At 34.8% G+C, this 24,890-nt stretch overlaps 4 protein-coding genes and 1 long non-coding RNA gene across 15 annotated transcripts; 2 read left to right on the forward strand and 3 right to left on the reverse strand.

Annotated features, from left to right (window-relative positions):
* Window positions 1-3,510: 3,510 nt before the first annotated feature.
* Window positions 3,511-4,587, reverse strand: LOC122722779 (zinc finger BED domain-containing protein RICESLEEPER 1-like). 2 transcript variants are annotated; one of them, XM_043953751.1, is made up of 3 exons: window positions 3,985-4,587; window positions 3,834-3,897; window positions 3,511-3,756 (listed from the first exon to the last, which is right to left on the reverse strand). In XM_043953751.1, the coding sequence occupies exons 1-2, from the start codon at window positions 4,559-4,561 to the stop codon at window positions 3,836-3,838; spliced, it is 639 nt and encodes a 212-aa protein (XP_043809686.1). In that variant the 5' UTR covers window positions 4,562-4,587; the 3' UTR covers window positions 3,511-3,756; window positions 3,834-3,835. The 2 variants fall into 2 exon arrangements, with proteins under 2 accessions (XP_043809686.1, XP_043809687.1); XM_043953752.1 differs by having other exon boundaries at window positions 3,511-3,897.
* A 3,876-nt stretch (window positions 4,588-8,463) lies between these two features.
* Window positions 8,464-9,843, forward strand: LOC110609546 (NAD(P)H-quinone oxidoreductase subunit M, chloroplastic). Its single transcript, XM_021749184.2, has 2 exons — window positions 8,464-9,041; window positions 9,364-9,843. The coding sequence occupies exons 1-2, from the start codon at window positions 8,514-8,516 to the stop codon at window positions 9,538-9,540; spliced, it is 705 nt and encodes a 234-aa protein (XP_021604876.1). The 5' UTR covers window positions 8,464-8,513; the 3' UTR covers window positions 9,541-9,843.
* Window positions 9,507-13,308, reverse strand: LOC110609545. Of its 2 annotated transcripts, XM_043954286.1 has the most exons (5): window positions 13,168-13,300; window positions 11,561-12,944; window positions 11,188-11,419; window positions 10,249-10,331; window positions 9,507-9,888 (listed from the first exon to the last, which is right to left on the reverse strand). In XM_043954286.1, the coding sequence occupies exons 2-5, from the start codon at window positions 12,941-12,943 to the stop codon at window positions 9,796-9,798; spliced, it is 1,791 nt and encodes a 596-aa protein (XP_043810221.1). In that variant the 5' UTR covers window position 12,944; window positions 13,168-13,300; the 3' UTR covers window positions 9,507-9,795. The 2 variants fall into 2 exon arrangements, 1 of the variants encoding a protein (XP_043810221.1); XR_002487057.2 differs by having other exon boundaries at window positions 11,188-11,412; window positions 11,561-13,308.
* Window positions 13,309-14,705: 1,397 nt separating this feature from the next.
* Window positions 14,706-16,476, reverse strand: LOC110603065 (60S ribosomal protein L24). The gene is made up of 5 exons (XM_021740729.2): window positions 16,315-16,476; window positions 15,670-15,745; window positions 15,439-15,540; window positions 15,192-15,340; window positions 14,706-15,080 (listed from the first exon to the last, which is right to left on the reverse strand). The coding sequence occupies exons 1-5, from the start codon at window positions 16,323-16,325 to the stop codon at window positions 14,924-14,926; spliced, it is 495 nt and encodes a 164-aa protein (XP_021596421.1). The 5' UTR covers window positions 16,326-16,476; the 3' UTR covers window positions 14,706-14,923.
* Window positions 16,477-17,680: 1,204 nt separating this feature from the next.
* LOC110610097 lies at window positions 17,681-23,970 on the forward strand. Of its 9 annotated transcripts, none has more exons than XR_002487159.2 (9): window positions 17,681-17,739; window positions 17,822-17,925; window positions 19,240-19,332; window positions 19,446-19,563; window positions 19,683-19,896; window positions 20,095-20,251; window positions 20,870-20,946; window positions 21,173-23,029; window positions 23,206-23,970. It is a non-coding gene; the product is annotated as an uncharacterized LOC110610097 (long non-coding RNA). The 9 variants fall into 9 exon arrangements; XR_006350051.1 differs by having other exon boundaries at window positions 19,250-19,332; XR_006350053.1 differs by having other exon boundaries at window positions 19,272-19,332.
* The last annotated feature ends 920 nt before the right edge of the window (window positions 23,971-24,890 follow it).

Here is a 24,890-nt window from a genome sequence, read left to right on the forward strand (position 1 = left end):
TCCCGATGGTGAAAGTCCTATGGAACCACCACAATATGGAAGAATGCACTTGGGAGACACGGGAGTCCATGCTCCAGCAATACCCTTATCTTTTCTAAGGTTAGTTCTTTGTGAGTTCTATGTGTTTTGTATGTATGTTATGTGTATGCCATGCTATGTGCTAGTTGAGGAACATTCGGGGACGAATGTTCTTAAGGGGGGGAGAATGTAATACCCGGCTAGACTCCGGTATCGGAATTCCTACCGTCCGGTGGAATCTCGGATGTCGGAGACCTCTAGAAGGGTAAAACCATGTTTTCATGAAATGTTTTAATGTTTTTGATGATTTTAAGTAAAGAGGAAATGAGTTTTTGAATAAAAACACCCTTGGAGGAAACTCAGGTTCGGCGGCCGAAACTCAAGTTCGGCCGCCGAACATGCATGCTTTTCGGGTGAGCCTTAGGCCCCCGAAGGTATAAGTGAGGGAAGCCCAGGTTCGGCCGCCGAACATGGCATGCATGCGGAGGCACTTTCGGCCCCCGAACGTGGCCTGGCCAGCCACTATAAAAGGGTCCCTTAGCCGAAAACGGGCGAGCTTTTCCCCATTTTCGACCAAGATGAGTCCTTCCGCCATTCCTCACTATCCTTGAGTTCCTTCCTTCCAATCTTTCATGATTTTCACAAGTTTTCGCCTTGTTTTGAAGATTTTCGAGTTTAAAGCAAGTTTTGGAGCTTTGAGGTTCAAGAACTCAAAATCTCCCACCTCCGAGTTTAGGACGTCTCTCTCTCGATCTTCAAGAGGTAAGAGCCGATCTTAAGCTCATTTCATGTTTAAAGTAAGTTTTTTTCAAGATCTATGGGGTAGAATGCATGTTTAGCTCATAGTTAGGTTTTTGAGTTAATGTTATGTTTTGAGCATGTATGTTGGATTTTGTGTTGTTGTTGTGTGTTGTAGTTGGGGTTTAAGTTAGTTTGAAGCCCCTAGCAGCCAATGTATGTATATTTGCATGTTTTGGTTGAGCTAAATGCATGATTGGAAGTTTTGGAGGCAAGTGTGCTTAAAGGAGCCAAGTTTCTGCCCTTTGGCAGAAACCAGGTTCGGCAGCCGAAGGAACTTTCGGCCGCCGAACATGGCTGGGGAGGCAGGCCTTTCGGCTGCCGAAGTTGCCCCCGAAAAGAGACTTTCGTCTCTGTCTGGGACTTTCGGCCGCCGAAGGTGCCGCCGAACCTGCCTGGGTTTCGGCTCTGGAGGGACTTTCGGCCGCCGAAGGTCACGCCGAACCTGCCCTGTTCAGCCTTCCTTTGCATGTTTTTGCATGATTGTTTGAGGTGTTTTAGGGGGGTTTTTGGGGGATGTTTTTAGAGTTATGTTCTAGTTGTTTGGTCCCTCATTTGAGTCCACCTGTGTAGGTTCGGACCTGAGGAACCGAGGACCCCAGCAGTGAGTTCAGCTGCTTCTGAGTCAGTAGAGCTTCGGCCAGAGGTGAGTAGAATAAACCTTTATATTTTTAAAGCAAATGAATTATAAAGTCGAGCATGTTCATGCATCATGAATGCCATGTGATGAATTAGGTTGTTTGCATTAGAATTCACGAATATGTTGCATTGCATTTATGATGTTGATGTGGATTGGTTATTGAATGATCCTTTAGTCCTCAGATGGTATGATGATGTTACGGCATGATATGGTATGGAAGTCCAGGTTGTACCCATTCTACATCCCTGGCACTATGTAAGAGAAAGTCCAGGTTGTACCCATTCTACGTCCCTGGCACATTGGTATGCATGATATGTTATGTTAAGAGAAAGACCAGTTGTACCCATTCTACGTCCCGGCACTTTGGAATGTAGAGGACTATTGGTGACAATACCATCCGAGATGTGATTTGTTGTGTTGTGTTGCATTACATGATGGCATAAGATTTAAATGTTGTTTTCTACTATTCTGCTCACTAGGCTCTAGTAGCTCACCCCTTTTCCCTAATCCCCCAGGATTGCAGGTACAGGCTAGACAGAGGAGTCAAGAAGAGTAAAGTTATATGTATGTAATAGCTAGAATGTGGACATGACAGATTGTATAATGATGTAAAGTTGAATAGTCATGTTATGTAATGATATCGAGGTTTAAAAGTGTGCTTGACCATAGTTATTGTAATCCCTTGTTGATACATGATCTTAATGTTTATTAATGTCTATGTTTAGCCAACTCAACACATGTTATGCTACCCATTGGGGGCATTGATGAGTAGCCCTGTGCAATCGGTCGGTTCGGTTCCGAACCGAACCGAACCGATATAACCGAAAACCGATTTGCTGAAATTTTCAAAACCGAAAAAAACCGATTCTGGAGGTATAACCGAATCGAACCGATTAAAATCGGTTCGGTTCGGTTCGGTTCGGTTCGGTTCAAACCGAAATCTTTTTTTTTTTAATTTTTTATTTCTAATTTGGAACCTGGGCAATCGATCGGTTCGGTTCCGAGCCGAACCGATAAAACCGAAAACCGATTTGCTGAAATTTTTTTAATTTTTTATTTCTAATTTGCAACTACTTTACACTTTGCAATTGCAATTGTGCAAACTCTTATATGATTTTGTGGGAGATATTTGTGTATTTGGCCATGTTGAATGCTATAGTCAAAATTTTCTGAAATCAATACATATCACTAAAGGGTTTGTAAACAAATGATAAATTATTTTCAAATATGAGTAATGTGCAAGTGCAAGTGGATTTGATTTCTCTTTCTCACAACAAATGCTCAGCAAGTCTACCTTCAAATTATGACTGATGTGCAAACATTATAGCATTTCACTTACAAGGACAGCATCACATAAGTTACATGAATAAAGATGCAAGAAATTTAATTGCACAAGCATGTCCAATTACACAGGAGCCCTGCATTTCTTGTACCACATTCAATATCCTGGCTCCTTTTCCTGCATCAAATTACAACATGATAAGTCTATCCTTCCACTTTAGCTCACAGCACCATTTGACGCTTTGCATTCTGGCAGCCTGCTTTTACAGAACATAGATGCAGCATGACCCAAAAATAAATAAATAAACAAGGCCAAGACAGTTTCAATATGCAATGCCATTTTATGCTTATATCTTATATAATAAAGCAGAAAATATGAATGTATCAGGCGTAGTCCTTCACAGAAAGCCGGATATGTTATAACCTTCAGTCTGAGGCAGGTTCACCTAACAATTCCCTGAGAAGTTTGCTATGCATCCTTCTGTAAAGCACAAGGATGAAGATGTTAACTACTTAACTACCTCCTAAAGTTCAAAACTAACCAATTCTCATAGAAACAGACTGTGAAATCAAAAGGCTAATATAAAATAGAGTACAAGTTTTTAACTGCTTTAACTTGAAATTCAAAAATGACGCAGCTGGAAACTTTAATTCATAAGCCACATAACTGAGAAATGACCATGTTCAATATAAATTACATGAGTGGAACATCAAGAATATGATTGAAGAATTATTTAACTCACCTTTATTATTCCAAATACTGCTTCAGCCCAACTTGTCTTCAGAGAGGAAGGAAGGAAAAAAGGAGAGAGAGAGCATAAAGGAGAACTGTGTAATTTATCAATAAATACTGTCTGAATACACAATGATAATACTTAAAAAGTCCATATACGTCCAGATACATCCATATAAAATTTAAAAGTACATATATTAAATCCACACGCACACCAGCCTTCAACAGCATATCTAAATCTGATCCCACAAAATATTGTGTTGAAGCATATTTAAAAGACTGAAATCTGCACATAAAAATATTTAAAAATCACCTTAATTCCTTATCACCAAATAAATTTAAATTTTCAATAGTTAATCTTACATTTATGAGATAGGAGTAGAGCATGATCCACCTAAACCATAGGTGATTCCAACTGACGGTAATTCTGCAAATAATAATAAACTAAAAAAATTAATATATATATAAATATTGAAATTAACACATATGAAAATGTATATAACATATTACATACCTTCTTCAAGCTTTTCAAGTTCCTCTAGATCTTCCTCAACATTTACTTGAACATTTGATGGACGAATCCAATCTTGCACACATATCAAGCCCTCAACAATTTTAGGAGTCAGGGAACTCCTGAAGGAATCTAGCACTCTTCCACCAGTACTGAAGGCACTCTCTGAGGCAACTGTAGAAACTGGAATTGCTAATATATCTCTAGCCATTTTTCCTAAAATAGGAAACCTTTCAGAATTTATTTTCCACCATTTCATGACATCAAAATCCTCCTTTTCCTCTTGAATTGCCACACTTAGATACACTTCTAACTCTGTTTTTGAATCAAACCCACCAGATTCCTCCAACTTCTGCTTCTTGTAGTGATGCTTCAAAAAGAATTTAGGCTTAGGGTTTATTGAACCGGTAGTAGTGCAACTCCCACTTAATTGTTGTGAACTATTATCATTGATTTGCTCAACATTAGGTTGATACATTTTTTTGTATTCATTAAACAAATCAAACAAACAACTCTTGACCTTGTTGAATAGCTCTACTCCTTTCTCTTGACCATACATTTGGGAAAAAGAATACTCCATAAACTCAAATTTGTCACGAGGGTCAAGAACAACAGCAAAATAAATAATTTTATTCATTTTATCCACATCTCCCCAATACTTGTCAAATTTAACCCTCATTCTTTCCCCCATAGATTTCATATCAAGATCATTGCTATTAATCCATTGGTTTAAAATAAAGGCTAAGTCACTGATCTCACTGAAAAATAGGTTTGATGTGACATACCTGGAGCCCGAGATACGCAAAGTGAGCTCATAAAAATGAGCCAACATATCTGCCATCTTTCTAACTTGTGTCCAATCATAATAGTCAGGTATGCCATTCTCTCCCATATCAATCTTAAACATTGGATCTTGTGACTCGTACCTCTCAAATGCCCTTTCATATTTTTGAGCTGTATTCAACATCAGGTACGTTGAATTCCATCTACTTGGCACATCTAAACATAATGAAGATTTACTTTCAATTTTTTCATGAAGCACACACTCCTTAAATCTCTTCAACCTAGCTGGAGAACTCCTTATGTATCTTACTGCATCTCGTACTTTCATCACTGAATCATTCACATCTTTTAAGCCATCCTGGACAACTAAATTGATGATATGTGCCATACATCTCATATGCAAGTAAGTAGAGTTAGCAACACTAACACCCCAATTAGCAAGCTTCTTTTTCAAATAAGATATGGCCACATCATTAGAACTAGCATTATCAACTGTAATAGTGAACACTTTATCTAACCCCCACTCTAGCAAGCAAGTCTCAATTGCTCTGCCTACTGCTTCACCTTTATGACTTGAAATGGGACAAAAATTAATGATTCTCTTATGCAACTTCCAATCATTGTCAATAAAGTGAGCAGTTATGCACATGTAATTAATGCGTTGCAATGATGTCCATGTATCTGTAGTAAGACTCACTCTTTGACAATTTTTCTTAAAAAAAGACCTCAATTTTGATCTCTCCTCAATAAACATATCATAACAATCACGTGAAATTGTCCAACGAGAGGGAATCATAAACCTTGGACAAATTGCTCTCATGAAGCTTCTAAAACCTTCTCCTTCCACAAAACTAAAAGGCAATTCATCAATAATTATCATATGGACAAGGGCCTTCCTAATTGCATTTTCATCATACTTCCAAGTAGTAAGAGTGCCTAAATCATTCACATCATTGTCACTTGCAGTTTTTTGCAATGATAATTGTGCTTGTCTAGTCTCAATGGAATGTGGGTGTTTTTTGCATGAATTAAGGTGATTCCTAAGTGCAGTGGTTCCGTTTTTCTTTGGATCACAACAAAATTCCTTTTTGCAATAATTACACTTACCTTTTAATTCACCTTCACTATTGATAAATCTTGTGAAGTGATCCCAAACTACAGACCTTGGCTTTACTGCTTTTCTCTTTGCTTTTGATGATGTGGTTAATTCTGTTGAAGCGTCAGTACTAGTTTGATTCGAATCACTAGTACTATTTTGAAGTATCTGATCATTTCTTGACTCCATGATTCACCTAAAAAGTAACAACAATATTCAATTGGACATAAGCTTAATTAATAACAATATAAAAAAAAGGAATTGGAAATAATATTAACAACAATATTCAATTGGACATAAGCTTAATTAATAGCAATATAAAAAAAAAGGAATTGGAAATAATATTAACAACAATATTTCTTAAATTTCCTCCCTAATTGATGTTTGTTTCTTGGGAATTTGGTTTTCACAGTAGGCTTGTGTTCTGAAAGTGAATATACAGTGTCACTTCTTTGTGTCTATTGAAATGAGTTTATATGGTGTGTACATGAATGATTATCTTGAATAAGTTGTAACCCTTACTCATCCTTTTCCATCTTTTTTGGCATTTATACAAAAAATGCAAAAAAACAAAATTATAGTACAAGTTATGACTAAAAAATAAAATGAATGAAGACCAACTCAGGCAAAATGTGAGTGCATTGAGACATCTAACAACCATAATGAAGAGCAAGCTAGTCTGTTAAGTTTATAATACTATAAGCAAGAGATGTGTGCTCCACTGATTCGTGCAACCCCAATCAGACACAGCAAGTGCCACAGACAAACACCACCACACAGCAAATGTCTGTTCGAGTTAAATGATAGAAGAGGAACATTGGTTTTTTTTTTAAGGTAAGCCAACACCCAAAAAACAAATAATTGGATAAAACTTCTATTGACGTAATTCTTTTTCAATTACAATAATTATAGGACGTTCATACAAATAAATCCCCTAAATCATGTAATCACTGTTTCCTGCAAGTACCAACCCGCTTGATTTTTTTTGTGAAAAAATCAGTATTATCCATACAAACAAATCAAATTGGTAATGGCAAAGATTAAAAGTAAACCCAGTAAACCCATACCCAACCCAAGACAAACAAATTGAGGGGAAAAAAAGAGAGAAAACCCAAGCATCTGACTGAGCCGTTGATGGTCAAGTACAAAAGAGAGAAAACACAAATCGACGGGAAACTCACCAAATCAGTCCACGGTCGGCGGCGAAACTCACCAAATCGACGGGAAAGAGGTTGATGGTCGACGGTCGGCGGTCGGAGGTCGACGAGAAAAAGATTGACGATCGACGTGAAAGAGAAAGAGAGGCCAGGGGGAGGAATCGGGATTCGAGAGAGAGAATAGGGGTTCGGGGGGAATCAGGTTCGGGAGAGGAGATTGCAGAATGTAGAGAACGGGATGAATGAAGGGTTCAGTGAAATCGATTGATGGGGTTGGGCTGCTGCCTGGCTGGGTTGGGTTAACATGTTTAAACCGGTTTTTCGGTTTTTCGGTTTGATCGGTTATTTAACATGTTTAAACCGAACCGAACCGAAAACCGAATAATTTTAAATATATAAACCGAACCAAACCGATCATACCGATTAACCGAACCGAAAAACCGAAATTAATCGGTTCGGTTCGGTTTTTCGGTTTAAACCGAAAACTGCACAGGCCTATTGATGAGATCCCACAGAGGGGTCAAGTTTATGATTATGTTTATGTTGAGTGCATGCACAGGTTGAGTTTGGTGTATGAGGAATGAATGAAAGAAAAGTTTTAATTTTTATGTATGTTGTTGATCATGTATGGGATTAAACAGGTTTACAGGTTACATGTCAGGCTTGCTACGGGTCCCGGCGGCTTTAAGCCGATCTGGATCCTAGCGCCGGTAGCGGTCCGATTTTCGGATCGTTACACACACTGTCATTCTTATTTCTAAAACAATCTTAAATACTTTTTGCTAAAAATATTTACTCAGCTCATTTATTAAGCTCATTCAATATCGCTCATTCTTAAATATGTCAGACTCAATATTAACACTTGTGTTTAAATCTTAGACTCATATGAATCTACTAGTTATCACCTCCTAAAATTAAGAGAGGCAGGCAACGATAATTTTCTTGCCTTGAAGCTACAACATCAACTTCAATGCCATAGAGAGAATCCCAAAAAACTCAGAAAAGAATTCAAACTCCTCCTCTCTTGCTTGCACTTGCTTAGGGAATTGATAATTGTGATATACATGAAGTTAATAATGTTAATTTTGAGATTTCACATATATCTTTTAATTGTTAAGGATTTAAATAAAAAAAATCAATATTTAAGTGACTATAGAACTAATTCACAAGATTTAAAAGGTGATTTGACTAAATTAATTAAATTAAATTTATATAAAATTTTTAATTCTAAATACGGGAATGTAAAAGTTAGAGATAGAGGCAAGTGTAATCCATTTTATCTACAAATTTCAGAGATGAAAAACAGAGATAAGCTAAACATACTGGGCACGTGATGCAATAATACTATAGGCGGTGGCGACCAATTTTCTGATTTTCTTCACCACACATATTCCTCCTTAATCCTACCTGCTTTAGAGCAAGCTCATCTTATCCATAAAATGGATGGTTAGAAACCATTGGCCTTGTCTTAATTTCCTAAAACCCCGGGCACTGAAATGCAAATTCCAGAAAAACCAACAAACAAAAGTTGCAGGTTTTTGATTTCCAGAATTTTGGTTATCAGAAAACTAGGTTCATCAATGGCAGGGACATCCTCGTACATGGCTTGTACCAAGTTCTCCATGTTGGGTTGGGTAGGAGGCACAAGAGAGCTAAATAAAAGAAGGGCCCTCTCTGTTTCAGCTCAAAAGCAAGCTGAAGTCCAAGAAGCACAGCAAGTGAATACACAAGAGGATGGAGAAAAACAGAAGGCGAAGCAACCGACACAGCCAAGGCCAGTGGAGCCACAAGTAAATGTGAAGAGCAAGAACATGACCAGAGAATATGGAGGGCAATGGCTCAGCAGCGTCACACGCCATGTCAGGATTTATGCAGCCTACATCGACCCTGAAACTTGGGAATTTGATCAAACTCAACTGGATAAGCTCACTCTTCTTCTTGATCCGACAAATGAGTTCGTGTGGACCGATGAGACTTGTCAGAAGGTCTACTCTTACTTCCAAGAGCTTGTGGATCACTATGAGGTAATTCTGCCAATATTTAATACCTTCTTTTATTGGATCAACCATCAAGAAAGCCATAAGTTCTCTAAGTTGCATGGAATTAGGAGTTTAGGCAAAGTATAAGGTAGATAAATTCAGTAAATAGCTCAATGTCGCCGTGCCATTCTATAAATTTTGTAATAGCTTGTTTGCGACGTCTGCGTTGCAATCCAATCGAATGCAATTGCTAAACTAAAACTGGACTCTTGATTATTGTGTCTCAAGCGACTCCACCAGCCGCTACGTTGTATGTTGGATCCTTGTTTGCCATATTAATTGCTAACACTCTTAACTTTCACAACAGGGAGCATCGTTGACGGAGTACACGCTTCGACTGATAGGTTCAGACATTGAGCATTACATCAGAAAGCTGTTATATGATGGAGAAATCAAATATAACATGAATGCAAAAGTATTGAACTTCAGCATGGGGAAGCCAAGGATTGAGTTTAATAATGATGGACAGATTGAAGATGCATAATAAGATTCAAATTGAGCAGCAGCTAGACAATATATACACAGGTTTTTGGTTATGAGTGTTGACATGACCTGATTTACAGTTAATATAAGCCTGTCACCCACAACATTCAAAAAGTTGCATCAAGCAAACACCTTCAGCCACCAAACTTAGCTCCACTGTGTTGACATCTTTAACTGATGCAATATTTGAATGCACAATCTTGTCTGCCAGAATATTCTTTCACAGGCTAGATTCCACTCGTAATCTTCTCAGATGTCAATATGAATCAGATGCAACATTTCCATGTGGCAACACTTCCAAGCATGACGAGTCCATCCATGGTTTGAAAATTCCTTCATGTGGTGTATGCTGACTCAAATATAGCATCAAACTTACGGATCAGAAAGTTAATTATTATGATTGCAAAATAACTATTAAACAATGCACACAAACACACAAATGTACACGAATGCAGAAATGCATCATTTCAAACAAAGTTCGCAAAGTTATTAATGAAAACAAGCAAGAGAATAGAAAATAAAAGTCAACACAGTCTAGTTATTTTACTTGACTTCATGCAGAATTAAAGTCCAAGCTCGGTCATATAAGAGAGAACTAATGGTCAATTTGCAGTTGGTTGGATTTTGTTCATCTAGCATATGAAGTAATGCAAAATGAACAGATCCTTGTAAGTTCAAACACATCAAGAACACAAAATAAACTACTCACCTGCAACCAATAGAAAAATCCACGCAAGAGATTCAAAATTTTAGGCTTATTAGACCCGGCCGACTTGATCTGTTTGTCAAGATCTACAAAGTCACAGAGAAATATTTAATTTTGAAGTTCCACCAAAATTGTGAATATATAAATACAGAATATACACATCAAAGCAAAATAAGTTGATTATGAATCAAGCCAAATCACAATATCGACACACAAAGATCAAAATGCATACAAAATCCTTAAATGTGACATCATAATGACCATGCTTGAGCTACACTCATATGCTGAGAGTTGCAGAGTAGTTATAACAAGGCAGTGGCATTATCCAAATAAGTTTCCCTTTCTGTTCCTTCTTTTTCTTTTCCTTCTTTTCATCTCTAATATCTCTTCTCCAAAAACCTTCTGAATTCTTGCTTTGATAGGGTTTCATATGAATAGAAGCAATCACAGAAGAACCAAGAATGAAAGAAATGTGGAATAAAGAAAAAGTAAAACTAAATATAAGAAGAACAAACTGGATGTTGTGATCATGAAACAAGAGATCAGAACCCTCAGATAATTTTATTAGGCAACTGGGGAAGAAGAAATTTTTACCTATTTACTGCTCTAATTAATTCTTACAATGCTGGTGATATCACCACAAACAAGAAACTGGAATTTTAATATGAAAAATGCAAAAAAATTGTTTGGTCATCGGCCAATATGAAAGCCATTCTCTGAAGCATAAAAAAATTTTGAATTTCAAGAATTATCCAGCCATAAATTGCTAGAAAGCCAGCTCTAGGAAAGTCTAACAGCTAAAAACAAACTATTGAAGCATTGGAAAGTGTGCTGATTATAATTTATATCTTAGATTGGTTAGACATTGCTTATGCATAATTAAAAGTACAAAGACATGCATCTGCAGAATAAAAGAAAAACAAATGTTGATAATAACATTACCCTGGTGCAGATCAACATATGATTTCCCCATTCTTTGGGCTGGGCATAATCTAGTCCGTCCATTTCGCATTTCTCTGTCCTCTATAACTGGCTTGCGGCTATATACTTCTTCCAAAAGTTTATCATACTCCTCTGGGTCATAAGGCTTTTTGAGGATTCCCATAACACTCTCCATAAACCAAATGCACTGATTTCTAGAAGAATCTTTAACGTCCTCAATGGCATCTACATCCTTGATTTATAACATGATATAAATAAATAATACGTAAAAGGCGAAAGTTTTAGTTATCAAAAACAAAGTTTCAGTTATCAAAAACACGCAAAAAAAGTTAGCTACAAGCATATTTGTGTACCAATGGAAAAGGATGCATACCGTTACAATATGTTGCTTTGAAAGCACAAAAGGAGTATAATTTGCATTAGCAAATGGATCAGTATCCATCACAATTACTTCAGAATCAGATGAACTCTCTTCATCCTCTTCATATATCACCCTTGCACCACTTTCATGTACAAATACCATATTACCCCCCTCTCTCTTCAGACAATTGAGGAATATTTTGTAGCTCTCATCCATATCACTTTCCATCTCTGGCTTGTGATCATGCTTGGTCCCACCAGCAGCTTCTTGACAAGGCCTTGTTTTACTAAGATTTTCTACTCCGCACCCATTGTGTGACCCATCATCCATTTCATACTTAATAATGACAGATACATCATCATTCAGTGGAACTTCAACCACATATGATTTTCCATCTTCTCTCAAATTTCCAAGGAACATCTTATATTCAGGATCAATATCATCCAAAGCATCATTGTAATCAGCATTATTGTCTGCAGCCCTAGGCTCTACAAACCCACAATCAGTTGTACCGTTCTCTACGGACTGATTGCCACAAGGATCAACCTCAGCAGAATGGTTATCAAAATTGATATCATTAGCAACATTAGCCACATGCTGATCATTACCACCACCACCAAACAGTTCTGAAACAAGAAACTTCTTGTAATCAACATCATCATCAAATTCAACATTGTTGTTTTCTGTAATTTCCTTGTGCTGCAGATCCAAATCACCACAGGCATTATTATCGTGATTAGAAGCATCACCATTGATGGATTCTTTCTCTATCCATTTATCCCCACTGGTACCATTCTCTACTAACCCATTAACAGCATTGGTATTAACACAATTATCCACAATATTATCAATATAAACAACACTATTATCAACAAACGGTTCTAAAGCTATACAATCCAAATACTTCATGTAATCAGAATCCAAATATTCTCCTTCTTTACTATCATCAATTTCAACATTGTTGCTTTCCAGCACCATCCTGTTCTGAGGATCTGCATCATTATCTAGAGCATCAACAACAGTTAACGACATGTTCTCTGCCAATGCACCACTTCCAGTGTCACCATCATCCTCAGGCCTACGCTTATCGACATGACTATTACCATTTGGTTCTAAAGCTATACTATTGAAATAAGCCGCGTAATCAACATCCATTGCATCATCATCATCACTGATCAAAATGTAGCTAGTTTCAGGTAATTTCTTAGAACCCTTATTGCAATTACCTTCACCAGAGCTAATTTTACGACCATGATTGAGCTTGGAATCTTGATAGGCAACAACCCTTCTCTTCCATCGCCTGGCCAACCTCACATCATTACCTAGATCATGCACTTCATCATCATCAACGTCAACCCTGCCCGAACTTCCGGTGCTTCTCCTTTTGCAACCCATTCTACCCACCAAAAAAAGACAAAAAAAGAGAGGTTCTTTCTCGGACTAACAACTAAAATTAGAAACACTAACAACAGGAGGGGAAGAAAGCAAACAAATCATCCATACCCAGAAAAAGCGAGGGGAAAAAAAAGCAAGCTTTTGTCGAAAGCAGAAGCCAAATTGAAAAGTGTTCCTGTCTCAAATATTACTGAAGAACATATCACAGAAACTTAAGTAATTACCTGATAATGTAGATTTCTCTTAAAAATTAAGACAATATAACAGAAGAGGAGCTCAGAAGAGAAGCTCAGAAGAAAAGCACAGGAAACAAACATGGGAGCTTTTCCAGAATTAGGTCTTCCAAGCTTTGACTCATACTGACGGATAGGTCATGTAATTATAGGCATATCAACACGCTGTCGTATTAAATCAGTTATCTAATTTTTCGATGTAAATTCCTTCTACTCATAAGAGTTCATAAATATGCCTGAGTGGGAATGTACTTGTGATTTTATAGTTTCATACAAATATTTATTAAAAATTTTTCAATGGAAACAAAAAAAACCTTTTTTGTAATTAATTGATTGATTTTTTTTGGGGCTAAAATTTATATTAAAAACCTATATGAATAGGGTTTACAATATCACTTTTTTTGTCAAAGAATATTTACCATATCAATTATCAAATAAAGGATAAACCTCTTATTAAATAAAGAAGCAGAAAGAATTATATTTATTTGCTGCTATATAAAGATTTAGAAGGTGCTTTGTAAGAGTATGCTGGATTACAAGAAATCTCATAAACAAGGTGCATTTCTATATCTCTCTTCTTAATATTTAGCCTGAAAGTATTATTTTGATGTGAATTTTTTTCTATAAAAAAAATTATTATTTAATTTTTATATTTAAATATAAATGATTTTTATCCTATTTAATTTTTATATGCAAATATAAATAATATTTTTAAAATTTTTATCCTATTTATAATAAGATGAAACCCGACTTTTTTATTTTGTTTTGTGAAATTAATCATTTCCTTTATTTATATTTTGGAATTTTAAAAATAGAAAAAAAATTATAATTATATTTTTATAAAAAGTATGTATTAACTATTAATCAAATAATATATTTTTATTTTAATTCCTTTATGATTTGTTTCACGTGGTGTCATGAAGAGTTTGAATAAACTATGCGACAAGTTCACACAGTCATAAAAATTCCTTTAGCAAATTCCTTTGCTTTAGGAGTTGATGGATGGGAAGGAACTCCGCAGGCTGGGTTTTAATTAGAAAGATATGTTAGGTACTTTGAGACCAAACACCATTAGTAGAGATATGATGGTCAAGTAACATATATGTATATATATAATGTAATAATACACAGCTCACTCACCAAATACCACAAATTGAGTGTAATCATATTAGATTCTAAAATACATTAATGGTGAGATGCCATTGGTCATCAAGGACTTGATGACTTGATGATTGATGGGTATGCAAGAGACCGTAGGTAAAGAGAGATCCTGCAGAAGCTTGAAGAGGTCGGGACATAAAAAATGCACAAAACATCATTCCAATGGCAGGCGTGCTTACTGCTTGTTCCCATATATCGGCATTGAATCAATGTTAAATGGGATTGATGTGGAAATGATTCCTGGTACATCCTTTGCCCAAATGAGCAAGCAAAATGATGGAAAAACTGAAATGATAATACTGACCACCTGCATTTACTAAACCCCACAATGAGGGAAGTTTCATCAATTCATCAAAGACTAACAACTATTGATGCAGAACAAATGACTATGCTATTAGTCAACAGAGAATGCCTTGGAAAACCTTTTAGTAAATAGAACAATGCTCAAAGATAAACAGGAAAATCCCTAAAAGGTTGGCCAACAATGCTCAAAGATAAAAGTATCCACACAGGAAAATAATGGAAACAGAAAATTTTCAACTGCTTATGCTACTTCATAGATATGAAATGAACAGATTTGACAAAATCATCGCTTTCCACCACCACCACCAAGCTTGGGGCCCTTTGGTGCAGCACCCTTAGGCACATTGCCCTTGCCCTGTGTTTTTTGTGTTTTGGCCATCAACTCAGCTTTCTTTGCCTTTTTCTCATCTTTAGTTTTCTTGATCCTCTCCTTGATTTCACTGAACATGAAGAAAAACAATTAACTACAAGGTAGCTTCACATCTGGTATCTTAAAACTAAGAGTGAATTAACACGCCATGCTTCGGTCATCAAATATGGAGATAGAATACCGTAATGCAGCTTCCCGAGCAGCATCTCGGACCTCTGGCTTCTCAGTCCTCCTCTTCTGTATGACCTCCAAGGTGGCACCAACTATAGACCTTGAATATGGTTTCTTGGTGGTCCTGCGCTTCTTCTTAACTGCCTCAGCTGCAATGTCCTATAAAAGACAATGATAACAATTTAACATAATGAGAGAGATAATGTGTGTGAAAAGGGGAGGGGCGTGGTTAGAGTTCATGGCACAGATAATTATACCTTCTTGTGTTGTTTCCTGTACATGGCTGTCCAGGTAAGCTTTGAAGGCTTTAGGCGGTTGTGGAAGTACCTCTTGCATTTTGAATTGGCGAAAAGGAAAACCTTCATAAATCATAAAAGGCAAACTAGTTTAGGTAATACACATGAGATGAAAAATATAGAGGACCATCATTTGGTTTCTAAATACACTGACAAACATGAGATAACAGTACTTTTAGTAAAGAAAAACACCTGAGAATCAGATCGAACAAATCTGATACCCTTGCCAGGGTAAATCTTGGCACCGCTGAAGCGGCAAAGCTCAGTCCTAATATGCCAAAACCAGTTATAAGATTGATATAACAACTTGATAATAGAAGTATAAAATGAACTCTGACCATGCCAATGAAACCAAACCAAAGATACAGCAGCTGTCGGAGACAAAACCACAGTGCACAGATTGAAAAGTACCAATGCTCAAACAAATATAATTAAGAAACCAAAACTATAGCATCCCATAGTAAACAATAAATAATAACATCTGTACGAAGCTTCATGGAGCCATTGATAGCACAAATCCAAAAAATTTTAGCACATACATCCTACCCACCCACTTCAATTGATAGAGCACCCAGCTTATTCCTAAAAAAGTTTTTTTTTTATCTAAGATAGACATTTGTTTGGGGGCTCAAGAAAAAAACAGAATAACTACTGCAAATGGCCATGAAGATCATTGAAGTACAAAGACTAAAGATTACTCGCGCTTAACATTCTAAATTAAATGAAAAAATGACACCAAGGGTTCAGGATTCAATCTCAGGCCTACAAATTTAATCGTAGGCCTAGTAGACATAAAAAATCAGTTAAATTCAGAGAGAAAGCGAGAGAGAAGCGTACTTGAGAACCATGGTAAGAGGCGGATGATGGCGCGGCCCCTCTGCTTGTGCTCAAAGTCTGAGAAACCCTAAATCATCAGTTCAATTTAAGCTAGGGAAAACCCCAAAAGGACAGGAGCAATGGGCTAAAAGGGTGTCGTTTTAGCATGCGGACTGTATTCTATTTGACTACGGACCAGCCCAATATCTAAGCCTCCACAAATCCAAGGGGCTCTTATTTTTAAAAAAGAAAAGGTTGGAAAAATGGTTTTTATTGGGTACAAAGAGAAGGTATCTCCAAAATTAAACTATTTAAATTCGAATTTAATTTATATTAAAATATTTAAATTTATATTAAATTCAATTAAAAATTAATTTAAACTATTTAAATAGTATTAAATTTAATTATTATTATTATTATTTTAATAAAATCTGAATCCATTTAATTTTATATATTTTAATTAATAATTTATATAAAAAATATTTTTTATTAATAATTTTTATTTAAAAAATTTAATATTTCTAAAAAATATTTAAATTTTAATTTTTAAATAAAAATATATATAAAAAATTATAAATATTATTATAAAATATATTTTTTATATTAAATTAATTATTTATATAAAAAGATTAAAGTAGTGGATATTTATATATAAAATTTAAATCCGATCCGAATTTATAAATGGGATATTAATTTTTTGTCTCAAATTCGCTTATAATTATCTAAATCAATTTTATCAGAGATCAATCCAATCGAATACTAAAAAATATTCGATTTTATGCCATTCCTAACTTTTATTATAATGAAAATAAACAAATAATTAATAAAATAATTGATATAATTATTATTTTAATGAATAAATAATTATGTAAATCAAATTAAGCTACAAAATATATTCTTTTTTCTTCAAATGAATAACTAACTTCTCCTAATTAATAATTGATGCTCAAATAAACACATAAAACATAATTTATTTATAATTTATTATTTACAATTACTCTACATTATAGTTTTTCATATCATTTTGATGAATTCTCCACTATTATTTTTTTAATATGATTCTATTATATAAGATTTGTACAATATGACTTAATTTTTTCTAATGGGTAAATATTCTTTATTGATTGAATTTTTAATGCTCTAAATATAAAAAAATAAAATCATATAAAATATTTTACATATAAAACAAACAAATTAAACATTATCCTTTAATTAATCTGATTAGCTCTATTTTTGAAATATTTTTGTTTTATATGTAGAAATATTTTATATGTAAACTTTACATGTAAAATATTTTTTTAAACTTTATATGTAAAAATAAAACTTTAAGATTAATTAATTAAAAAAATAAAATCATATAAAATATTTTACATATAAAACAAACAAATTAAACTTTTCATCCGTCCCCAGTTTACAGAAAAACCTCGCCTTCTTTCCCCTGACCAGGTATTTGCTTTCTTTTATATGTGAATGGATGTAATTGTTGTGGGCTTCGCCGGAATTGATGGTGCTGGTGCTGACTTGGCAGATTGAACTGGCGAAGATGTTAGTGGATATGGCGCAGAGTCGTCTGTTTCTGCATTGGCCCAAGCCTGGTGTTGAGATGAGGAGAAGAAAGTTTTCTTTGATCAGGTTTCATTCCATATTCGTTTTTTTTTCATTAGTTTATTTTTGATATTCAGTTGAGAATTTTGTGTTACTTAATTGAGTTATTTCTTGTTAATGTTTAATCAATGCGCCTAGATGCGGGTCTGTTGATAAGAAAAAAGGGTTGGGAATTGTCAAAATGTGAATCCATGGTTTGGTTGCTTTTTAAACCAGTTGTTTTGAAGCTCAATTTGGAAACCTCAGCAATTGTACAGTACCAGATTGAAAGTAACTTCAGGGTTATGCAAACTAAAATTAGCATGATACTTGAAAAATTAGAACTCTTTTTCCCCTTTTAATGAGAAAAAGATAAGTGGAAGAAAGAAAAAGAAAAAGTAAAAGAGAAATTCAAGAGCTTATGATGAACTATTGACTAGTCTCAGGTGCTATGTAGTTACAAGCAACTGAACCAGCGCGGCCTTCAGTTTATTATTTATTTTTGTTGGGGTTAAAAACGTAATTCAAATATTTATTTGTTTATTTATTTATTTATGGCCTATTGGCCAAAAAATATCTCAATTTTACAAGTTTGCCTAAATTTTTAATTTTGGATCAAAAAGTCATAACTTTTAAATTTATTGTAATTGTAGTAATTTTTTAAATTAATTTTTACCATATAAATAACTTAATTAATTTAAATTAAACTTTAGTTAAGACCTTAAATCCCTAATTATCTAAAATTCTCAATTAAGATTTTATTTAAGTACGAGAGAATTAAATATTTTAATTATATAATTTAAGAATTTCATATAATTAAGATTATAAAATATTTTTAAGATGTTTAATCAAGTTATTTATGTGATAAAAATAATGATATATAGTATATCGTGTAAGGTAATTTAAATATAATTAAAATTAACTTAAAAAGTTGTTACAATTATAATAAATTTAAAAGTTGAGGTTTTTTATCTAAAATTAAAAATTTAAAGTTGAGATCTTTTTAAACCCATAGCACTTTATTTATTTATTTCCTCTAAGTGGGTTATATCAGTATAATTAGATTTTATCTTATCTCCCACCCCATCCACTCAAAAGAAAAAGTAACAACTTGACTTCTCCCAAAAAAGTTTTGTTTATTGTATATGTTTAATCATTCACTCACCATTTGGAATATTTGCTAGAACCACTTATAACATAAAGTAATTTTAAGATCCTCATGGCTCTTTTATTTTCTTTCTCATATAAAGAATCAACTGATGGGATCTAATATATTAATGGCATTCAGTACGCCCATTTGGTTTTTCCATGGCGATGTCCCTTGCATAGCAAGTATGATCATTTGCATGATTTTTGGTTTAGCTATCTGCAGTATCTTGATTCTAGTTGTTCAGTAAAGATGTTGGTTTTAGGTGGGTTCTACTTTTCCAAGATACAAATGGACTTCTATTCAAGGTTTGGCTCCATGATGCCTAATGGTTTTGTCCATGCCTTCACCAGTTTATTAATTATTATAATGGATGTGTTTTGGCTGAAGAGAAATTTTATTTCCACTTGTAATTTTGCAGGCAATTCCAGCTTCATTGGGTGTCAGTGGCACCAAACAATACCACGTTAACTCTCTTGCTGTTCCTCGGAAAGCTAAAGAAGAAATTGGAGGAATTACCAGGCTTACTCACGCTGATGGTATCATGCATCATTCTTTTTACCAAATTGATGTTGAATTCAGATAACATTCTTTAGATGGCCTGTCATTACAGCAAAACTGTGTCATGATTGCTTTACACGGATAGTTTTTTCAACAGGTTCTGAACTCAAATTTAGAGGGGCTTTTCATGGAGCCAAGCTTTTTTTTCCCCTTCTGCATCTTCTTCTCCTTTTGTTTAGAGGTGGATAGGAGGTGATAAGAGTTGCATTGCTTGGTGTATTGGTAGAAGTTTTGGTTGTGCCTTACTAAGTGATTAATTCTGCTGGAGTTCCATGCTTCTTTTTCCTCCACATGTTGCCTAATTATCAAAGGTAATGCTTCTTGTTGCTGCCGTGAGATGAACAGTCTCACAGTATTTATCTTAGACCTTCTGGATGCAATTTTTGATCTCCTAAGAGATTTTTGCAAACTCACTGACATGCATATACACATATACATATGCAATAACTATTAACAAATATATATTCTAGTATCACTATTTCATGTTACAAGTAAAATTGATTGTCCAGGACGGTTGATGGTGATTAATGTTGAATACAATCAGCTTGATCCTCTGCTTAAAGCGTCTGGGTATCCTGATGGAGATGTCAACTGTGAAACAGGCTACTCTCCTTTCCTGTCAACTGTGAAACAGGCTACTCTCCTTTCCTGGGAAGTATAAACCAAGTAATTTTATGACACAAAAGTATTTTTGTACTCGTTATATCTATGCGAGTTTCTGCTAATGTTCTATATCACAGAGTCTCTACTCAGCTAAAATTTCTGCTAATGTTTTATAGAATGGTCTTATCATTCAATTCATATTGATGCTAGGCATAATAGTTAGCCAGCTGATATGGATTTCACAAGCTTGTACTGGACCCATTTCATTTACTGGATAATAGAATGCAAATGGGTTTGATACATAGGAGAACCATAGAACAGGATCCTTTAATTCTTTTCATCTCTGCCTTCCATCATGATTGAGAGGGTGTAAAAGTTTAATTGTCTGTTAACCCCACAAGATGGGCATTGATGTTGATTTAAATCCAACTATAGAAGCATGGAAATGATCATTCTTACAGTAAATTACATAATTCATATTTTATTGATGATGCAATGACAGAGTTAGTATATACTGTAATTATTTAAAAAATATATATTGTTATTCATGTGATGTATATAAGGTATTATTCAAATTGTTGCTGTTGTCATAATCTTAAGATGGTGATTAGGCTATACATTGCAATGTTTTCAAATTGTTGAACTCTTGGAATTTTGCCTTAAACTTCCATTTCTTTGCAGTTGATTTTGGAACTTGGTCCTTATATTGAGGAGCTCAAGAAAACAGGAGGTGCTATTATGGAGTCTGTTAACCCAAAGTAATGCTTTCTTCTGCTACTTTCTATTTGGGTAATATTTTTTTTTGGCTAAATAATAAACTTTGAAAGGTATTTCTACCTTGGCATAGTGGAATAATAGTCCAATTTTTGCTTGATTCTAATTTATGGATATTAGTACATGTGAAATTTATTTCAATTTTGGGACCTCTTATTACTGCATAAGCAAGGTTAATTAGGTCAGGTCTTTTATTCGTACTTGCTGCAGATACAAAGACGTCAGAAAAACGTCATTCAAGTCTTCAACTCAGCTTGAATGTATGATGCAAGATTATCCAAAAACATTGCCCCCATCAGCAAGGGCTGGATTTACAGTAACTATCTTTTCCAGAGGAAAATAAATTTAACTAATAGCATCCAAATTTTTGTCCATGGGCTTGAGCATGCAGGTCGCTAAGGTGCTTTTATTACTGTTATACTCCTTGCTAAGGTGATGGATACATGGCTTGCTTATGCACCTGTGAAGAACAATCCTTCTTGGTAACCATAACTGTTGCTTTAGGAAATTTCTAAAATTTGGAATGTGCTGATGAAGATACAGAAAAGGTTAAGAAGCAAGTGTAGGAAGCCTTGACACGGTTAGTCTTCAAAGTTCATTTGGAGATCGGAAAGGCTCTGGAAAATTATATAAAGTTAATCTTTTGTTCTGTAGTGGTAGAATTTGTTTGATCGCGATGTTTACATTATTTTGCATCGTACAAAATTTAACTTTTTTTTTGAGATGCAAAAGAATTTTCATTAATAAGCATACAAAATTTAACTGAGATACCCTTTTTAATGGGTTGTGAATTCGAGTGAGTGTCACTTCACTTTCAAATTGCTCAGAAAATGATGTTGAAGGTTTAAATTGGATACTTAGGTATTTCTTTCTCTGGCTGATAATATTTGCACCTAATATCTACTTCAGCGCTATGCTGTTTATACCTGCTTAAGTTAAAGCTTAAATGTCAAGTTATAAGCAGTTCTATTACAGCAAGGTTGATGGTGCTTTTTTTTTATCCATACATAGTTGATATAAGTAAAATGATGTGTTTTAGATGTTTTTAATGTATGCATTTGAATGCACCATTTTTCCAACCGTTTAATTCTAATTTAATTAGTGAAAGGTACTAAAGATGGTTCTCTAGTTATGTCCATCTTACATGTAGGAGCCCCTTCAGGATCTCATTCCTTAGTTATTTGTGCTTTGAAAATGGGTTGTGTCTTCTGTCCAAAAACACAGCGAGATAGATTATGAAGCGAGGTCAATAATTGAAATTAGATGGTAAGGAATATATTCTTGCCATCACAGTGTCATTATGCCACTGAGATTTGCATTTTTACAAAGGAATCTGATATTAGTATTCCCCGTATGGAGAATTAATTCCTAGGCTGGCTGGTTTTTTGCATGTCCTGTCAGCTGCCAGAAGAATGAGAGGGAGTAATGAAACACTGTATTAAGGACACAGTATAGGTTCAGTGCTATCCCATCATTGGCCATGAGAATAAGAGAGCACAACAGAGCAATGGAATACTATCTTAAGGACAGAGTGTAGATTGACTACTGAATTCATAACAGTTATATTTTATTGTATCATTGAACGAAATGTTTTTGATTGTGGGGGAATAAAGTTTTGAGCTTAGGTTGCCAGCTTATTGTTTGTCTTATTTAATTTAGTTTAATTAAGGTACCTAAGGGAAATCCATATCACAGTGCGACCTCTGGAGAAATGGCTGTTTATCCTGCAAACAGCCTCATTCTCAGAAAGATAAATTTGCTTCTTTCAGTATATTTACTTTGAACTTGTCTTCATACTGTCTCGCTCTCTCAGTGTATCTGCTCTAGGCTGGTGTCCAAGTGGATGGTCCAGTTCACCAGGTGTTTAATGGGCAAGAGGTGGAAGTGTGGTCTCGAACCACATGGAATCCAAAATGGGGATTGAAGTTTTCAGATGTCAAAAATAAAGTTAGCGGAAGCTGCTCCATCTCTCAAAGATCTACGATGGCCATTAAGGGTCTTAATGTCTTTGTTGAAGACCTGTCCTTGGATGGAGGTCTTCTGATAGAATCTGTTGATGAATCAGAGGTATATCGGTTCATATTTAGCAATTTTCCCATGTCTAAATACAAATTATTTTCTTGAATTGTACTTCAATACCAAAATTATCCATTTATCTGATAATTGTGTTCCTTGTGTGGAAGCCAATTCCTTGAGAACTGATTCCATAACACCTATGTTTCCATTGGCAAACATTTAAACAGGTAAAAGTAGGAGGTACCTTGCAGAACAAAGGTTGGATCCTCCAAAATGTTTACCGCAAAGATACTTCAGTCCCTGAGGAGATAAGGATTAGGGGCTTCAAAATCAATAAAATTGAGCAGCCTGAGAAGCATAATAGTGAGCCTGGCAAGTTTGACTTGAAGGCGAATTTATACAGACATAGCATCATCTCTTTTCAAGTAAAAGTTTTCCATGCTCATCCAATATCCAAACCATTTATGGAGCTCCTTTAGTGCCATGCCTTTGTTATTTACATCGGGCTATAAATAGTTGTAAGCATTGCTGTTGTTTTCCAATTCGTTTACTCATTTTTGGATTTCAATTCTCTTAATTCATTTTGTTTGTTTGAAGGAATAATAATGCATGAATATGTTCAATCAAAAAGCTTTTCCTGCTGATTCAAAATAAAAAAAAAGAAAGCTTTTCCTGCATGAATATCTCTGTAGCATGTGCATATTCCAAGTTCCATTTCTGAATTGGCCTTATGCATTGAGATTACAGAGGAAGCTTTTGCTGGGCTTGTGTGTGTTTTCTTTATTTTTAAAAATAATTGTTTTAACTCCTGTTTAATGAGGATGCCTTTGCGAGAGATGATTTGTTGGTTTTTCATGCATATCAGCAAAGTTGAGCTTTTCTAGTCCTAAAAATGGAAAGCAAACAGAAGATTTGCAAGTTTTAATATACTATGCATTTTTCACTTCTCTCTTTATTCCTGTAAGATTTTTGCGGAAATCAAGTTTTTTTTTTAAAAAAAAAAAAAAAGAAAAACACTATTTAGTCCTCACACTGATTAGTATATATCTTTAATGTTTGAAATGATTGAGAAGCCCTTGTTATTCTAGCGGTTAATAGTGTATGAAATGATTAAGATGTCCTTTTCTCTATTGAAGATGTCCTTATCCCCAATTTTTTCATGTAATCAAAATCTTAACTATTCAATTCTTGTAATTTTAAATTTATAACTATTCAATTTAAATTTCTTTTTCTTCCATTATGTTAATTTCTCTGGGTGGATCATCATCATTGCTACTTCAATTTATTTTGGATAATCTAATACAAAATGAGAACTTTTTGACAAGAAAAAATAGCATCAGTGCTGATAATTTTGCTTGCTTGGCTGTAATATCACAGGACAACAAATTAAAAAGACTTTAAAGGTTGCTGTAATTAAGTTTGGTAATAGTAGCAATTAGCAAGGAACAAAAGCAGGGATCTCCATGAACCTTGTTGACTTGACCAATGCAATGCAGCAGAAGGAGGGGTTAAGCTGGGGGATTTGATGGCTCTTCATAGCATTGAAGAGTTGTAAAATGACCCAACTGGAAATCTTGGTAATTATTACCAAGTAATGAAAAAAGAAACAAAAACAAAACCGACAAAAGAAACAGATTTTGCCCATATCTTGTATCCTAGCTCCGATCCAAAAGAACCAGCTGAAGCTACGTGTCCTTCGAACCATCAGCTAAACGTTAATATCACCAAAACGATCGGCCATTGTTGGTTCTTCTGGACCTCACGAGCTCCTGAAATCTACAAAATGCCAAACTAAATAGAACTTCCTTCTTGTGAACGAACACGGAACTTCCCAGAATTCACTGGAGCTCTTCCATTGTATCAGGACAAGACAAGGACACAGTCTTATATCTGGCTTTCTATTATTGGAAAT

The sequence above is a fragment of the Manihot esculenta genome, chromosome 2, assembly GCF_001659605.2.
Source record: "Manihot esculenta cultivar AM560-2 chromosome 2, M.esculenta_v8, whole genome shotgun sequence".
Taxonomy (NCBI): domain Eukaryota; kingdom Viridiplantae; phylum Streptophyta; class Magnoliopsida; order Malpighiales; family Euphorbiaceae; genus Manihot; species Manihot esculenta.

Bases quoted from the DNA above. Each gene is read 5' to 3' on its own strand.
- LOC122722779 (XM_043953751.1), bottom strand. From the start codon at position 4,561: ATGGAGTATTCTTTTTCCCAAATGTATGGTCAAGAGAAAGGAGTAGAG. The intron at 3,898-3,984 runs GTATGTAATATG...TATTATTTGCAG, and splicing joins ACTTGAAAAGCTTGAAGAAG to AATTACCGTCAGTTGGAATC.
- LOC110609545 (XM_043954286.1), bottom strand. From the start codon at position 12,943: ATGGGTTGCAAAAGGAGAAGCACCGGAAGTTCGGGCAGGGTTGACGTT. The intron at 11,420-11,560 runs GTATGCATCCTT...TTATAAATCAAG, and splicing joins CAAAGCAACATATTGTAACG to GATGTAGATGCCATTGAGGA. The intron at 9,889-10,248 runs GTGAGTAGTTTA...TATTTGAGTCAG, and splicing joins GATTTTTCTATTGGTTGCAG to CATACACCACATGAAGGAAT.
- LOC110603065 (XM_021740729.2), bottom strand. The intron at 15,341-15,438 runs GTATAATTATCT...TGTCTTTTATAG, and splicing joins ACAGGAAACAACACAAGAAG to GACATTGCAGCTGAGGCAGT. The intron at 15,081-15,191 runs GTATTCTATCTC...CTTCATGTTCAG, and splicing joins GCTCGGGAAGCTGCATTACG to TGAAATCAAGGAGAGGATCA.
- LOC110609546 (XM_021749184.2), top strand. From the start codon at position 8,514: ATGCAAATTCCAGAAAAACCAACAAACAAAAGTTGCAGGTTTTTGATT. The intron at 9,042-9,363 runs GTAATTCTGCCA...CTTTCACAACAG, and splicing joins AGCTTGTGGATCACTATGAG to GGAGCATCGTTGACGGAGTA.